Consider the following 17,448-nt stretch of genomic DNA (forward strand, 5'->3'; position numbering starts at 1 on the left):
AAAAAAAAATAAACCTGTATTTTCCCATTATTGTCTTTTTTTTTTTTTTTTTTTTTTGGTACCAGGTATGGAATTCATGACCTTACACTTGCCAGGCAGGCCTTTATGCCACTGAGCTAAATCCCCAGCCTGTGTTTTGTATATTATTGTAAGACACTGCAAATGCTTTTTTAGAACTAGTGAAATATAAACCAGTCAGTTGCTTAACTCAGTCACAGTGTATAGGGACAAATGCACCAACTATTATGCCTGTTAAAACTATTAGAACATCTAATCCCACTTCTCCTGGTGCCATGTTCATCAAACCACTCTCTGATTTTACTACAGCTTCTCCTGCAGGTTTTCCCCATAGAGAGAGAATGGAAAGGGAACACTGGATTTGATTATACTGAATTGCTGAAAGCAATGACATTTATCACCACACAAAATCCAAATACCAATTTATCACACTGGATTATAGAAAGAGGAATTTCCTCTTCAAATTTAGAATTAGGGTCACTCTGTTGCACTCAATTTTGATGGAGTACAGGGGCATAAGCTGAACAATCATAAAGATTTTGTCTGGTCTATCAGTTTGCATTAAAAGGGTTGAAACCCAATGTCTTAGGGGAGCAGGTAAGGAAACAGGGGCTCCATTTTTTTTTTTTTTTTTCTTTTTATCGGTACCGGAGATCGAACTCATGACTGCCTGCTTCCAAGGCAGGCGCTTATGCTGAGCTAAACCTCCAGCCCCTAGAAGCCCCGTTTTTTTGTCTTTTTTCATCTTTATCGGTACCAGGGATCGAACTCAGGACTGCCTGCTTGCAAGGCAGGTGCTTATGCCGCTGAGCTAAACCCCAGCCCCAGGGGCCCCATTTTTGCCAGACCTATTTTAAGTCTAATGTAGGCATCAAGGAGAAATACTCATAATTGCACACTTATGATTAGAGGCCAAACCACAACTGGGGAGCTGATTTTACACAAAGACTTTTGGTAAGTTTTTTGTGTTTAGGTGTATGTGTCCCACAGTATCATATACCTGCACCCTCTTCAGGTGAGAGTTGGGATACATGGAATTCTTCACTTTGAATATTTGACAGGGTTGGAGTGAGGTGAAGACAATGGAACAACTCTTTTAAAGAACACATCTCAACTTTCCCAAATCCTTCTTTTTGAGACAGGGTCTTGCCATGCAGTTCAGGCTGGCCTTGAGCTCAGTTTGTAGCCCAGGCTGGTTTTGAAATTGCAAAAATCCTCCTGAGGGCTGGAATTACAGGCATGCACCACCACGCCCGCTCCTACAACTCCTAAATCTTGCCCTTAGCAAAGTCATGAAGAAATGATCAGATAGAGGAAAATTCTGACCCCAGACTACAAAGTATAGAAGTCACAAACCCTGTTAAGTCCTTCTCATTAAACTTCTGGGCTTTATTTATTTTTAATATCACCATTACATATTACACAAAAATAAAAGTCAAATGAACTTGGTATTTATAAATTATTAAATAAAAATACAGGAATATATATTTATATTTATAGAGCTTTTTCTTTTCTTCTAAACTAACCAAATCTGTTCTCCTGCCGTTTTATGATTTAAAAAATTAAAATAGTGTATGTATGCCCTAGAATAAGTGGGGAGTACGATTAATAATTGCAGGACCGAGTTGCCCTACTTCTGCTCCTTCCTTGGCCTAAGCAAAGTCCCTATTTATCCCTTTGGGCTCCAGAAAGCAAGAAACACTCTCTCTACCTATTTACTCTTTGAAAGTGGAATTACACTTATTTCCCTCATTTAAAAAAAAAACAGATTTAAAACTTGGGAGCCATACTCAGCCTTCCTGGCCAAGAGCTAATCCCAAGGAACTATATGGCTCTAGAAGACAGTCCCTAGTTTTCCCTGACAGAAGTCTCTGGGGTTTACATTGCCCCTCAAATTAAGAAGGGTAGGCAGGTTAACACTGCCCACTGTGATCCCATCCAAGCTATGCTTCTGGGAAACCAGACCAAACCCTTGATCCTTTCAGAAAACAAACTCTTCTTCTACCCCAGTGTAAAGGCCTCATGCAGGGCATTTTAATCCCATCACCTGACCATAGTCCCTGCTAACCATTTGCTGAAGGTCACCAGGAATGCTAACATGGATAGGCATCCTGTGGTAGAGGATGAGGTGAAATCTGCCCCAAACCTGGGAGAGCACAGGCTCCAATTGGAAGTGATGGTCTGATAAGTGGTTTTCCAACTTTGTTTTCAGCAGCAAACCCCTTAATGCAAATGAAATCTTACCCTGAACCCCGATATATAAAACAGCGATATGGGGAGCTGTTCTGTTTGAGGGCAAGTTCAGAGCTTGCTCAGCTCCCCACCCCTTTCGTCGTCTCCCCAAGGACTCCTGAGGCAACCCCTAGGACACTTTGGGGTTCTGCCAAGCAGCTTGAAAACCACTGGCCTAGCTTGTCCTGAGCAAGTCAGAGACCCCACCCCACCCCACTGCTTGCCGCAGACTGGCTCTGAGTTTCTGCTATCAGCAAACTCACTCACCCAGTGGCACATGCAGCTACCACTTCCCCTGTGAATACCATTAGAAAGTGCAGCCCTCTTTCAAAAGCAAAGGTCTGGACTAAAACACCTGAGGCCAATTTGGTCCCACATTCTAGCTTAGTTGCTGTGTGGCCACATTCTGGGACCAAGTGAAAATCTCCAGGAAGTGTCAACTGTGGTCAAGCTACACTGACTGTTGCTTAGAATTGCAGGCAGGGTTCTAGAGCACTGTGAGTGAAATCAGCATTGGAGAGCAGCAATTTGAGCACCTTGAAAAGTGCAGCAGTGAGTCTGGCTCAGGGCATGCATTTGGAGTGAATCATTTCTTCTTCAAGAGAAAAAGCTATAGTCTGAATTTGTTCTAGAGGACAGTGAGTTCTAAAGTTAGCATTCTCAGACTCTGAGGTACACATAACCCCCATGCAAACAGCGTGGCTTCTAATGAAACAGAAATGCTTCTAGGTCATGGCAGGTACTCTAGAACCCATACACCTGGCCCCTCATTAAGCAGCATGGAAGCCCACCGCACAGAATAGGCCAGTTATGGAGTACCTGTCACCCTCACACCCATGGGGCTCGGAGCTGAATGGTCCTCTCAAGACATCAACAGTCTCACTAAGACACAGTACAGAACCCAGACTGTATTCTAGGTCAGCGTTTGTCTACATCCTCAAAAGGAAAATTAGAGCCCCAATTTAGAGTTTAAGTTTGGGTAAACAGGTCCCAGAGATCGGAAACACTTTAGGCACCATCATGCCCCAGTCGGAGGGGAGGGTGGCAAGCAGGTGGCAACCAGCTATCAAAGCCTCCACCCGCCCGGCCTTAGCAGCCTTGCCCTTCTGTCAGAGCCCAGGAGGCAGCAGCAAGTGCGCGATGCACAAGGAAGGGGCTGATGAAGGAACAAGGCCAGCTGCAGAGCTGCTCTTCAGTCCAAAGCCCAGCCAAAGATTCTGCAGAGAAGAGCCAGCACCCTCAGTCAGGATACAGCGTTTCTCCCTCAGCCTCCAGACATCCGGAGAAGGGGAAGGGGAAGGGAACAGGGAAGAGGAAGGGGGCAAACAGGGGAAGAGGGGCAGAGAACTGTCCCTTGTTCTTGCCAGTGCAAGAGGGAATGTTTTCTCCTTGAAGAATTCAACCACCACCAGATCAAATGAACAGCCTAGCATGCACATGAGCACGCGTGCACATGCACACGCGTGTCAGACAGCCGGCAGCTATAGCCACCTCCCCTAGTCACCTGAGAACCCCAAGCTTCCAGCTCAGAGGTGAGCCCTCCAGGTTCTTCACATCCCACTCATTCCACGGAGACCCAATTCCTTATGCAAGTGCACCTTCCTTGGGGTTATGACCTGTGCAGGACTTATTGGGAAGATCCCTCCCCCCCACCCCCAACACTGGAATGATCCTATCTCTTGGCCCCTTCCCCAGTGTCTCCAGCTCACTCTTCCAACTCTGCCTGGCACACTCAGCTTCCTCACCCTCCCCACCCTGCCCTGTTTCATGTCCCTCCATTCACCCCACTTCTTCTAAGGGCATTCTCTGTTCTGTTTCTATTCTCCCAGCCATACCTAGCCCCACTTGGCCTTGGACTTTTTCACTTGCTAGCAAAAAAGGCCCCTACAGTTACCAGGGCCCCCAGTGCCACGGCCCCTGTCAGCACTGTCCTCACTGATGCCCAGTTCCCCTCCCGCAGACGCCGCGCCTCCTCCAGGGCCCCGTCCCCGTATAGAGCTGTGAACTCCGCCTGTGGGAGAGAAGGGAAGTAGGAGAGAAAGGAGGAGAAAGGGATATCAGGAAAGGAAAGAGTGGAGAGAAGAGGAGAGGGAAGAGTTCCAGTTCCGTCCACTGTGAGCACTACCCCATCCCCAGCTTGTCTCTTTAAGCTCTACTGACTGTGAGCCCCTCCCCGCCCCAGTGCCAGGCCAGCTCACTTGTGCTCTCTGCTTTAAGTGAAATTCATTCTTGCCTTGGCAAAAAATTCTACTTAGAACTGGCATTCTTTGCCAAGGCTTGCCTGACCACCACCCATCACTGAGCCTCCCCACCTCCCATGCTTCGTGCTCAGGTGTGACATCTTTGGATTTATAGGCACTCCGTAGGTACTATGAGCCCATCCAGAGATTACTGCTTGGCAGCCTGGAGTGCAGAATCCAATGTGATGCTCACAATGAGGGTATCTTAGTCTGACTCCACCTAATGCAGGGGATATGGCCCCAAGCCTCCTTCCCAGCACGGCTGCCCCAGCTGCCAATTAGAGCCCCATCATCCCCCTGGAGATCAGCTTTGCAGAGGGCTGTCAGAGCAGCAATGGAGAAGCTTCTTACCCAGCCCCCACTGCTGTGGATCCAGTCGGCCAGGCGCGTCTCCAGGTAGGCCACCATCCACTCCTGCACTTGGCCCACCAGTGGTTGCATCTCTTTGTTGACACTCTCAGCACACAGGGCAGCGCCAAAGACAAAGAAGGCCACAAGACGGCCCCAGTTGGGGCCACCTTGGAAAAGTTCGTCGGAGACCTGGGTGAAGCGTTGCTGGGCTGAGCCAGGGGTCACATGCAGCTGAGCAGCCAGATCAGAGAAGGTGCGCCGGAATCGGGTCTCGAACTCATCCCCAGCTGCCCGCATGGCTTGGTGCAGCGGGTCAGCTGCTGGGCCCTCCCCAGGGCCAGCTCCACAGACATAACCCTTCTGCCTCAGCTTATAGCCTACAAAGTCAGCCACCAGAGCCCGTGTGTCTGGGGCCGAGGCTGGGGTCGCCATCCGGGCGGCTGTATGGGGTAAGGATGAGACTGGCATGAATACAGGGAGGTATGGACAGGGACCCAGTCTGGCCAACCCAAAAAGATGGTGTGGCAGGGTGGGGGTATGGGGAATGCATGCAGAGATTACTAGGCAAGGAGAGGCAAGAACCAGATATTTATGTCATGGTGTGGGTCAGGGCATGAGGAGCTGGACAATATATTTGGAATATTCCAAATTAGATTTAAAAAAATAGAATTTTATTTTTTAATATTTCAGATTCTTTTCAAAAGACCAACACCAGCACTAAGGCACTCTGATACCCCCTCCCCCACCCCAGCCCCAACAGTGAACACCTTTTTGGCTAAAGGACCGGGCTTAAGACCTCCCCAGAAGAAAGAAGTGACCACGACAAGGGGATGAGGCTGAAAAGGAGGATGGGAGAAGGTATGGGCTGCCCAGGACAGAATAATGAAGGGGACACTCACCCAGCCTGGATGGCAGCTCTTAGGACCCAGTGCTGGTGGCAAGGAGCCCCCAGCTGGGGCCTTTCATCCTCCCGGCCAGCTTGGAGTCCTGGAAAGGGGAGAGAGCGATCAGAGCTGAGAAGGGAAGGCCAGGGATCAGAAGCTAGCCTGAGAAGCACAGGGTTTGCAGCTCCTGGGACCTGGCCCCTGCCCCCAACGCTCTACCAGCTGTGTGGCCGAATCCATGTTTAATGACTGTCCTCCCGGGAATCCCTGGGCCAAGGGCTTCCCGCCGACACCATCCTATTTTCGGCTTCCCCTAAAAGGAGCCCAAAGGCCCAGCTCCTCCTTTACCCCCACGTCTCCAACCCCGCCCGCCAGCCAGGTTAGAGATCTCACGGGTCAGGCCGCTGCCGGGATCCGGGCCGTTTCCTGGTGCAGGAGCTGGGAGGGAGGGAGGAAGGGAAGAAGGGAGGGAGGGAAGGAGGGAGGAGAAGCGGGGGCAGGAGGGAGGGCCCGGCGCCGGGTGATGATGGGGCCCAGAGATGCGTCCAGGGAGAGGGGCGGGGCTGCAACGCAGGCCCGGGAAGGGCTACAGTTTGGAGAGACGACAGCCGAAGGCGAAGAATGGCTGTGAGAACAGAGCCTCGCGGCTACCCAGGAAAATACAAGCTGCCTCCGAATGTCTCGGAGAACAGTTCAGCATTTCCGGAAGGTCTCTAATGTTCCATGCACTTGTTGAACTTTTCCGACCCTGGATTTGTTGTCTGGAAGAGTGGAGCGTTTCCCTTGAAGCTAGGGGCTGTCTTGCCCTGTGGGACTAGCAGACACTACTGGAAAACCAACTCTTCTCATTCTCTTTTCCCAAGGGTTCGTAATCCGGTGGTTTCTTCCCGGGTGGGGTCCTCAGCCGGGCATCAAGCAGCCAGGACTCACCCTGCAAGCGGCCTCTGCAGGTACTTCATGTTTTGTTTTACAATTATTTTAAACCCAAGCATGAACTCATTTTCATAATGGAAAAACAGCCACACAAAAAGAAATACATCGTAAAAATAAAAGTTCCGCCCCTCCCCGAGCCAAAATGAAGGTTAATATTTAGCCTTCCAGGTGACATGCGTGGTCTGCCCATAACTGATCACGCTGGGGGCACTCAGGCTTCGAACCAGGCCCCTTTGGGTTCTTGGACCTGGCAAGACCTGGCAATTCCTTCAGCTCCTTTGGGAACCCGCCCCAACAAAAGCTAGAATGAGGCAGCCCAATTCTTTTCCTCTACTCTGGTTCTTTTCTGTTGGTTTCCTTTGCTTCTACCTCCAATCTATGCCTTAGTACCCTTGTCTTCCCTATGGTTACTAGAAAAGCAGAATTTTTTTTTCTGTAACAATAATAGTTAACACAACTGAGAAGTCTTATTAAGTGCTAAGTACTTTTTTTTTTTTTTTTTTTTTTTTGGTCTTTTTGAGACAGGGTCTCACTATACAATTTAGATTGGCTTTAAACACACTTTGTAGTCCAGGCTGGTCTCATCTTTGCAGTGATCCTCCTGCCTCAGGCTCCCAAATGCTGGGATTACAGGAATGTGCCACCATGCCTGGCTTTTTTGTTGTTGTTAAGTGCTTTCTTTAGATGGTTTTGTTTTGGTTCTGCTGTAATTAATTATTTTGTTTTCTATTTTGGTTTTTTGAGACAGATCTCGCTATGTATGTAGTTTAAGTTGGCCTTGAATTCACTGTGTAGCCCAGGCAGGCCTCAAACTCATGGCAATCTTCCTGCCTCAGCCTCCTGAGTACTGAGATTATAGGTGTCTGCCACCATATCCAGGCATAATTAATCTTTTTCTCAGGTATAATTAATCTTAAGCAATTTTTTTGGGGGGGGTGTGAACCCAGTGCCCTCACACTGAACTATATCCTCAGCCCTTTTAAAAATTTTTTGAGGGGCTGGGGATTTAGCTCAGCGGCATAAGCACCTGCCTTGCAAGCAGGCTGTCGTGAGTTCAATCCCTGGTACCAATAAAAACCAAAAAAGACAAAAAAAAAAAATTTTGAGACAGTATCTTGCTAGCTCAATAAATTCCTCAAACTGGCCTCAGCCTTTCAGAGTACTGGGATTATGGTATGCACCACCATACTCGGTTACATTTTATTTTCACTTCAATCCTTATGCTGTTTTAGTCTTATTCTATGGATGAGGAAATTGAGGCTAAAGGAAGAGGCTGAGACTTAATCTAAATCTGTGTGACCTGAAAATTTAGTATTGACTCAGACATTGTATTGCCTCCAGAGATTGCCTCTGTCCTACTGCTAGTCAATGTTGTACTTGCAGTTGGAATGCACACCATTTACAAGTCCGTGGAATGCATACCTGATTCCATTCTTTTATGGCTGTATTCTTTCAACCATCCTGTTTCTTTCTCTTGAGCTAATCATTCCAGCTGCATAGAAGTTGCCCCCGCTTTGGAGGCAAATCTAATCTAGGCCTTTATTTGCAATCCTGGCTCCTAAGACCATTACCGGGGAGCAAACTCATGACCACGCGCTTGCAAGGCAGATGCTTATGCCACTGAGCTAAATCCCCAGCCCCTAAAACCCTTACTTGTAATAGATACTTTGTTTTAAATTTCAAGAAAATGTCTTAGGCAACCCAAATACATTTATCTGCCCCTTTACTTATGAGTTCCTTAAGAGCCAGAACTGAGATGGACTCATTTTCGTGTAGGCCAAATGGGCCCTGAGTAAATGTAGACTGAATGGATTAATCAACACCTCTAGCTAGTGATTGATTAGCCCCAGACAGATGCTTGGAGATCACTGCGGTGTCTGTTTAAGAAATACTGATTTGGTTTATTTTTGTTGTTGCTGTTGTTGTTTTTGTTCCAGGAATCAAACTTAAAACCTCATGCTTACCAGGCAAGCACTTGAGCCACCTAGCTAAATCTGTGGCCCAGAAATACTGATTTGGGTTAAAGATCTAGTAGTGTCAGCCTAAGCAGCCACAATTTCTACTCAGTCCAAAGCTATGTATCTCAAGGATCTTCTTAGAGCAACACCAATAGAACCAAAGAATAGCAGCTAAAAACCTGTAGACAAAGCAACATAGCCTTTATCAGAAAAGATGAGGCCACATAGGCTGGCCTTGAACCTCCCTATTTTATTTATTTATTGGTATCAGGGATCAAGCTCATGACCTCACACCTACCAGGCACTTGTGCCACAGAGCTAAATCCCCGGCAAACCTCCCTATTTTACTTCAGTGACACACCATTGTTCCAGTGCAAAGAAGATCCTTTTAAACTGCTTAACTGTGACATTAGTGTATGATGATTTTATCCCCTAACATATAAACAGATTAATGGATTTTGTGTATGTGAAGAAAATAAAACTCAATATGGCTTTTTTTTTTTTTTTTTTTTTTTTTGTCTTTTTTGTTTTTATCGGTACCAGGGATTGAACTCACAACTGCCTGCTTGCAAGGCAGGTGCTTATGCCGCTGAGCTAAATCCCCAGCCCCACTCAATATGGCTTTTAAAATGAGTGGTTTTGGGCAACCTACTTGGATGCCTTGTCTCTCTTTCAGAAGCTTTCTTTCTCTCAATAAACATTTTCTGGGCTGGGGATTTAGCTCAGTCTTGTAAGTGCCTGCAGGATAAGCACAAGGTTGAAAGTTCATCCCCTAGGGGCTGGGGATTTAGCTCAGCAGCATAAGCGCCTTCCTTGCAAGCAGGCAGTCCTGAGTTTGATCCCTGGTACCGATAAAAAGGAAAAAGACCAAAAAAGAAAAAAAAAAAAACCAATAGATCAATAAACATTTTCTGGTCTTAACCTCCATTGTTAAAAAAAAAAAAAATGAGTGGTTTTTAAAAAAGTGGTTTGCTATGGTTGATACTGTGTGAAAATGCTAATACAAATGAATTGTACAAGATACTATGTGTTTCACTGTTTTCAATTGTCACTTGTGAGCTTTTCAACTAAACTATCCAGTTCTAAATTTAGACTTCATTTCTATTCTAATATTTCCCATTTTACTACTCTGAAGATATCAACATTATCTTTTTTTTTTTTTGTCTTTTTGAGACAGGGTCTCTTTATGCAGTTCAGGCTGGCCTTGAGCTGGCTTGGTAGCCTAGGCTGGTCTCGAACTCAAAATGAACCTCCTGCCTCAGCCCCCTGAGTGCTGGGGTTACAGACGTGAGCCACCATGCCTGGCTTCAACACTATCATTAAAATTTTAATCTTATACTGTATATTTGAATAGGTAAGCGTGGACTGTGAGTTGGATTGCTGAGGTCCTAATCTCAGCTCCCTGTTATTAACTATGTGACTCTGAACAAGAGTCCTACCTCCACTTTTCCCTCAGTATTCCTATAACTGTATTTTGTGTGTGAATAATTTTAGAAGTCTTACGGCAGTACCTAGCACATTGTAAGTGCTATTTTTAAGATCAGAAGGAAAATTATTATTATTATTTTTTTTTTTTTTTGGTACTGGGGATTGAACTCACGTCACAACCTGGCACTTGCCAGGGAGGCGCTTATGCCACTGAGCTAAATCCACGGCCCGCTCATTCATTATTTTGATGACCTAACCTGTGGTAAAACTGACCAAACACAGCCCCTGTCCCTCAGTGTTTACAGTTGGATTAGAAATCAGAGGAGACAACTAAGGCCAGCGAAGTTGTGCTTTGCTCCAGGGCACACAGCTAACCACCAGGCCTGGCTAGGGCTAATCAGTTCTGGGCTCTTTCCAGTGAGCAGTTTCCAGGTTTCTTGAGTGCTACAACTCACCTATTTGACTCCACTAGCTCTCAGAACATTTCTGGCTTTGCCACCCTCCTTTTAAACTTGGAACCTAGGCTTTTGGAAATAGTAAATCCTTAAGACAAAGTCACACATTGGGAGTTTTGAATCTTCAAGAAAAGTAACAGTCTTTTCCATCCTGTGTTAACTCTCTCCGTGCCAGAAAGTTAAAGGACGTTAAAAGTAAAAAGGCTGGGTGGCCTCACTTGGGACCAAAAGGATGGAGTCCCCGCCCCCTGGTGCAGCAGCGGAGACGGATCAGAAGCCACCTCTCAGAGGGCTGTGGGCGGGGGCGAAGCAGCTAGGCCCGCAGAACCAGCTGGAAGCTGGTGCCCGGAGTTGGCAGCTCCGAAACCACTCCAGGAAGCATGGGATAGTGTAAGACTGGCACCTGACGGCCAAGGAGAGGGATGGGTAGTCACGGAGACGAGGCCGAGCAACGGAAGGTGGAGGATCCTTGAGGTGACAGCAAGGGTGGAGGATCCTGGAGGTGACAGCAAGGGGAGTACGCAGCGGCCAGAGACTGCTGCAGGGCGGGCCCGGAGACTTTGGTGCAGACGCAGGACCCAGGGTGAGCGGGAGCGAGAAAGGGCAGGCCGCATCGAGACCGAAGGTGCCATGTCCCACGAGCGGCCGCCCCACACTGACATCCCCCGCAACCTGAGCTTTATAGCTGCGCTGACTGAGCGCGCCTACTACCGCAGCCAGCGGCCCAGCCTCGAGGAGGAGCAGGAGGAGGAGCCAGGCGAGGGCGGGACGCGGCTCGGGGCCCGGTCCCGCGCTCATGCTCCGAGTCGGGGCCGCCGGGCCCGCTCTGCGCCCGCAGGAGGCGGTGGCGACAGGGCACCCCACAGCCGTAGCCCCGACACCCGAAAGAGAGTGCGTTTCGCCGACGCGCTGGGGCTAGAGCTGGCCGCCGTGCGCCGCTTCCGCCCGGGAGAGCTGCCCCGGGTGCCCCGCCACGTGCAGGTGCAGCTGCAGAGGGACGCCCTCCGCCACTTTGTACCGTGCCAGCCACGCGCCCGCAGCCTCCAGGTAGGGACCACCCGTCGGTCCCCAAGCCTGAGCTTGCACCTGCCCACCCGTGTCGGGTTCCTTTGCGTGATACTGCCGCTAGGCCCTCAAGCTGCGCCTCACTTGGCAGGCCCGGCGCCACTGGCCTCTGATTGGCCAGGGCCTCACGTTGACCCCGCCCCTTGTCTCTCTCCCCGCCCCTGGCTCCCTTCTCGCTCCTCTTTCCCCAGGAGGCGCGCGGCGCCCTGGAGCCAGCCAGCGAGCCGGGTTTCACCGCCCGCTTGCAGGCTCAGCGCATCTGCCTGGAACGCGCCGAGGCGGGCCCGCTGGGCGTAACCGGGAGCGCGCGCGTGCTGGACCTGGCTTACGAGAAGCGCGTGACCGTGCGCTGGAGCGCAGACGGCTGGCGGAACCAGCGCGAGGCGCCCGCCGCCTACGCCGGCCCGGCTCCGCCTCCGCCGCGCGCAGACCGCTTCGCCTTCCGCCTGCCGGCGCCGCCTATCGGGGGCGCCCTCCTCTTCGCCCTGCGCTACCGCGTGACGGGTCACGAGTTCTGGGACAACAACGGCGGCCGTGACTATGCTCTACGTGGCCCGGAGCACCCGGGCAGTGGAGGAGCTCCGGAGCTCCAGGGCTGGATCCACTTTATTTGAGACGAGGCAGCTGCAACCCACCCCTGGGGGAAAGTACTCGAGGCACCCGGAGGCAGGGGGAAGCCCTTGTGGCGGAAGGAAGGGAGAAAGCGAGACTGGCGCGCAGCTGTTTTGGAGTCTAGCGAGGGAGGGTGAGGCGGATGTGGGGCATCTCCGGAGCTGGGGCTGGGGCTGGGGGTGGAGCACCCGGGTTAGTTGTGAGTGGAGAGAATCCGACGCAGAGAAAAAGGGGAGACCGCAAGGGGCGCTGGAGGGATTGGAGGACTGCGGAGAGGAGATGATGGTGCCTTCTTCAGAAAGTTGGCCTCGCAGGAATAGTCAAAGGTTAAGGGACCTCTTTGGGTTGAGGAACATTAAGGACTGGGGAGGTTTGCTATGTATACCCCTCCCCAGTTGAAGTCCTTTAAGCTGCTGGTTGCTTCCCCTTTTACCGGCCACTTCAGGTCCCTCAGCCCCAGCCATCCGAGCTTTATCTGAACCATCATTGCCTCGCTTACTCCCAGAACTTGGTCATTGCTCCCAGGACATTATGTATGACAGGATTGCCGGTCACCTGACAGTTTCGGATTTCAGTCATGATGTATTTGATGGGGAGTGATGATAGGTAGTAGAGCTTCCTCCAGCCGCCAGGCAGTGTGATAGGGATTATAATGAAGGCAAAAGCAGCTGTAGGTCCGTCCTTGTGGCCAAACTGTGGGACACCAGAGGGGTTGATACACTCAGGGGCTTCCAGAAAAAAGTACCAGCTTTACTTTTCTGGGTGCCTTCTAATAATCTTTAAGCACTTTATGGATTGTGTTTGTTAAGGGACCGTGAACGCAACAATAAATTGAGATTTATGCCTTCTACCTAAGAAAAAAAGGAAGTCTGCCTAATTTTGTGACTTAGAGCAAATTACTTGAGTTCTTTGGGCCCTAGTTTCCTGCGTGGGGAAACTGGATTTGTGTTAGGTGATCGCTTAAGGCTGCATTTTCGATATTTATGATCTGTGCAGAGCACCATGTAGGTTAGAATCTCTGATCTCACGCTGCATTGGTACATAGAGCCCTGAATTTGTGATGGGGCTTAGGATGGGCCCTCTAGCTTTTGGCACAGGTATTCCAGAACCGAGGAAGTGTCCCACAGACAGTCTGCAATCTCAGGGTATTCCAGAGCCTTTCCCAATTCACGGCTCATCCTCTGCCCCTTGTTTTTTGCTGTTGCCTCCATAAACTTCAAGGCTGAGGGCTTTAAGACATCTTTAGGGAAAATGATGCTTGGTAGCACCAGAATGAAACAATGTGGGCATCTCTTGAGGATAAAAGGTTATAGGTAAAATGAATGAAAAACATCAAGCGTGAGAGCAGCTTGAAATTTAAATGGTATCAGAACATGGCAGTTTGATCCATGTTCTGAGCAAGTGAAATTGAAGAAGTTGGACTCTCATTTATGTTCATGCTTGCAGTCTCTCCTGTTGGTTACTTTTAATATGAAAGTCATTTCTTTGCTGGTTGCTTGTTTTTCCTTTCCTCTTGCCCTATACCTAACCTCTTTTCTTTGCTTCATTGTTCCTCTTCCTTCTCATCACTTTTTCGTTGAACATGTAGGGTATTTATCTTTATTTCCTCTTTTCTCTCTTCATCCTTGTTTTCTGCTCTTTCTTCTCCCTCCTTTTCCTCAAAACCACGGGTGATCTACCTCCCTTCCTCAGGCTCCTTGCTACTCTTCCAAAGCGGGGAAGGGGATGAGCAGCTGTTCCTGGCATTACAGATAACAAGGGGCTCACAGGTAATCAGCTTTCCATACCTTTTTTTTTTTTTTTTAACTTTTTTATATTACTGAATTCTCAAAAGATTTCTTTTTTCTCTTACTGAATTCTCAGAAGATTGTCTCCTTTGTCATCAAGTGATGTGTCCTCACTTGCATTTAGAATGGATAGGGCTTGTTACCATGCCCTTTCTGTCCACAGCCTTAGAAGAAAGCCAAAAGGACTTTGGGTGACTCCAAAAAGAAATTTAAAGCATTATGCTTAGCTTGGCATGGCGGTTCATACCTATAATCAGCTTTCTGGGAGGCTGAAACAGGAAGATTGCAAGTGTAGCCTGGGCAACTAGGTGACTTAGTGAGACCCTGTCTCAAGAAGAAATGAAAGGGTTTGGAGATGTGGCTCAGGATGAAGGCCCAGGGTTTAATTTGTAGTACCAGAAAAGAAAAAAGTCATCATAATAAAAACAAAGAATTTCATGTATCTTGTAGATCAGCTTTAGGTCTGAGTTCCAACAGAGTGAAAAGAAACTACTGGAGGCTCCTGGGCATTGCACTTATTTAGGCATTGACAAGAAACCCAGGAAGTCTGGGTCAAGGTTCAGTATGTAATAATGTCTTGCCTAGTATGTTATTGTTAGGACATATGAATAATAGAAATAGCTCACATTTACTAATATATATCTGCTAAAATTGTTTAACATGTATGCTCCAAACAACCTTACGAGTTAAGCATTATCATTATTCCTATTTTAGACATAAGTCCCAGAGAAGCTCAGTAATTTGTTCAAGATCACATGGCAGACCCATATAACCTATATAACCCAGCAATTCCCAGAGCCAATGTGATAGGCCATGGTTGTTTTGTACTGTTTTGAAACAAAATGAGGGATGGTGGTACACACTTGTAATCCTAGCAGCCTGGGAGGCTGAGGCAAGTGGATTGCAAGTTCAAACCCAGCCTGGGCAGTTTAGTGACTTAGCAAGACCTTAGCACAAAAAAAAAAAAAAAAAAAAAAACTGATTGAGGATGTAGCTCCATATGAATGCCATGGGTTCAGTCTGTAAGGCCACAAGGAAAAAAATTCAAACCTTGCTATATATCATCTTTTTGTACTCTACCTTCCCAGCCTCCTGAACTGGCTTGGAGAGGGAAAAGCACAGGTCCTAGGCTTCCTCTGTTCTGCCACGGACCTGCTGCTGCCTTGCTTCTGTGCCTGTCCCAGCTCCACAAGATCAGCAAGGGATCACCCCACCTACCTGCAAGAAAATGGGAACCTATTTAAACTCCAGCTTTGTATACCGTGGAATTCTCTCCTGGCTTTTGCCAGCCCTCCATATAGGTTGGATTGCTGTACCACTCTCCCTCCCCACCAACCGGGGGGAATGGGCAGATTCCTTGATGCTTCCACTAGAAAAGCCCCTGGCTAGAACAGCCTAATACTGTGGGTGAGTAAATACAAAATTACATTTGGGAGAGGGAACCAATAATAATAATAATACTGTTCCCTGAGCCTGAGCTCGAAGCAGTTTTAGAGGGTAACATGAGTCTATAGAAAAACACAGGTCTGGTTCTTTCCATGTGCTGCCCTAAAGTAAGCTGACAGTTTCCCCCATTCTTATCCCAGTCCTGAGCCTGGACTGAACCACTTTCTTGCACACAAATAATGGATGTCTATCTCTTTGATCCTGAACTTACACAACTACCAGTGCCACCAAGCCTTGTAAAATAGGGAAGAAACTAGTAACTTCTTGAGTGGCTTTTGTGTGCCTAGTCCTTTGGAGATTCTCTGAAGATATTCCCTGCCCAGCTGCCTTTGATGTGCACTCCTCCAGGATTTGAGCATTGAGCTCTTCCTACCCTGAATTTTCCCTCACCCTCTGCTGAGCTGGTGTAGCATTATCATGTATCTTACCATCTGCAAATCTAGTGCCATGGGGTAGTACTTTTCTTTCATTCCTGTCTTTACTCTTTCCAAAACCCCCACTAAATAAAAAGTGCTACACCCTGACAGATGAGAGTGCTGGCTTTTTCCAGCTGATTCTGTCCAACCTGATATGCAACTACTAGGAATTTGGCTGAAGGTTGAGAGACCCAATTAGGTATTATGTCTTAGGCATTGTAGTGGAGAGGTCTTCTAACGGCTGAGGAATAGGAGCAGTTTGGGGTATAATATAGCAGCTGTGGATTGGGAAGAGCTGTAAGAGAGGTCAGGGTGTTGACCCGTGAGCCAGTCCAACAGGCACACAGCTAGTTCCCCTAATCCAGACCTGAAGTCTTCCTGCACCTCCCTTCCCATAGTCTTTCTTCCATTGCTTTGTCTTTATATACGTAGCTCATGTCATAGCAAGCCCTAGCCCCTGAACTTCCCAGTCTAACTCTCACAAGTGTTTCTTTGCAGCTCTTCTGGGTCCTTGCCACTCACACTGATCATAGAATCAGACATGAAAGGCTTAAGAGAGCATTGAGATCAGGATCTTTTACAGAGAACAGGTTCAGAGATGAGAAAGAACTGCAGCAGGGTCAGATCATTTGTTAGTGCAGCTCGATTGGGTTTAAGCTCATGCCCCCTGAGGACATCCTGTTACCAGTCTGAGAAACATTTCACACATTCAGAACCATGGTCTTTCATGGGAAGGACTACATCCAAAAAAAAAAAATTTTTTTTTTGTTATGATTTCTACCCACTTTGTCTTCCAGGCATAAAGAGGAACAATGATAGTTTTCCCTGTACCCAGCCTTTGGATTTCTTTTGATACTGCTGCTAAACATTACTGACCTTATAAAGACTGAATAGTCCACCTCTTGAACAGGTAACCCAGCTTGGAAATGAAAGTTTGTTACATGAAGCCCCCCAAAACCACTGTTCTTGCCAGGCCCTCCCAGAGCCTCCCCAACCCTTCCCAGCAGCTCTGGGCCCCAAGCCTGCTAATCTTGTGCCTCATTTCCAGATTCTTCATGCAGCTGTCCTCCCTTATGAGTACAAAACCTCATGTTTGAAATAAAGTTGAAATATGAAAATACAAGGCATTCAGAAGTAGTCTTTGTTTTGGGCCAAAAGTTACAAAATACCCAGAGCAAGATTGCTTCTCTGAGTCCTTTCCGCAGTTCTTGGTCTTTCTATTTCATAAAAGTCCTATTCCTTCGGGACATAATAGCATGCACCTATAATTCTAGCACTCTAAGGCACCAAGGTAAAAAGATCGTAAATTCAAACCCAGCCTGGGCAATTTAGCAAGGCCTTGTCTCAAAAATTTCTGGGGCTATGGTTCAGTGCAAAGGCCAGAGTTCAACCCCCAATCCTGCATGGGTTGTATTCCCTTTCTGCTGGAGTCCTCTGGCTATGCAAAAGTTGCATGGGAAGGCGATACAGAGGAATTAGATAGCCCTGGTACAAGGAACCGTGGCAGGATCTTAATGCTCTGGGGGAGTGGCCTGCTCTGGAGTTCCTGGCACCCACCATTAGCTGCTGGTGCAGTGAAAGGGAGCTGTTTAAGTAAAGCTCTGTTTCCTTTTAGGCTGACTC

At 48.0% G+C, this 17,448-nt stretch overlaps 2 protein-coding genes across 6 annotated transcripts; one reads left to right on the top strand and one right to left on the bottom strand.

Annotated features, from left to right (window-relative positions):
- Nucleotides 1–1,383: 1,383 nt before the first annotated feature.
- Bcl2l2 (BCL2 like 2) lies at nt 1,384–6,256 on the bottom strand. Of its 3 annotated transcripts, none has more exons than XM_005005648.4 (4): nt 6,119–6,256; nt 5,741–5,828; nt 4,842–5,281; nt 1,384–4,261 (listed from the first exon to the last, which is right to left on the bottom strand). In XM_005005648.4, the coding sequence occupies exons 3-4, from the start codon at nt 5,271–5,273 to the stop codon at nt 4,112–4,114; spliced, it is 582 nt and encodes a 193-aa protein (XP_005005705.1). In that variant the 5' UTR covers nt 5,274–5,281; nt 5,741–5,828; nt 6,119–6,256; the 3' UTR covers nt 1,384–4,111. The 3 variants fall into 3 exon arrangements, with proteins under 3 accessions (XP_005005705.1, XP_013012892.1, XP_013012893.1); XM_013157438.3 differs by lacking the exon at nt 6,119–6,256 and adding an exon at nt 5,945–6,112; XM_013157439.3 differs by lacking the exon at nt 6,119–6,256 and adding an exon at nt 6,074–6,092.
- Nucleotides 6,257–6,295: 39 nt separating this feature from the next.
- Nucleotides 6,296–16,948, top strand: Ppp1r3e (protein phosphatase 1 regulatory subunit 3E). Of its 3 annotated transcripts, none has more exons than XM_063236891.1 (4): nt 6,296–6,434; nt 6,589–6,675; nt 10,675–11,546; nt 11,756–16,948. In XM_063236891.1, the coding sequence occupies exons 3-4, from the start codon at nt 11,130–11,132 to the stop codon at nt 12,176–12,178; spliced, it is 840 nt and encodes a 279-aa protein (XP_063092961.1). In that variant the 5' UTR covers nt 6,296–6,434; nt 6,589–6,675; nt 10,675–11,129; the 3' UTR covers nt 12,179–16,948. The 3 variants fall into 3 exon arrangements, 2 of the variants coding, with proteins under 2 accessions (XP_063092961.1, XP_003474540.1); XR_010043365.1 differs by having other exon boundaries at nt 6,355–6,675; nt 11,756–15,370; nt 16,623–16,948; XM_003474492.5 differs by having other exon boundaries at nt 6,355–6,675.
- Nucleotides 16,949–17,448: the final 500 nt, after the last annotated feature.

The sequence above is a fragment of the Cavia porcellus genome, unplaced genomic scaffold (genome assembly GCF_034190915.1).
Source record: "Cavia porcellus strain 051 isolate PalLab524CR breed Dunkin Hartley unplaced genomic scaffold, mCavPor4.1 scaffold_26, whole genome shotgun sequence".
NCBI lineage: Eukaryota > Metazoa > Chordata > Mammalia > Rodentia > Caviidae > Cavia > Cavia porcellus.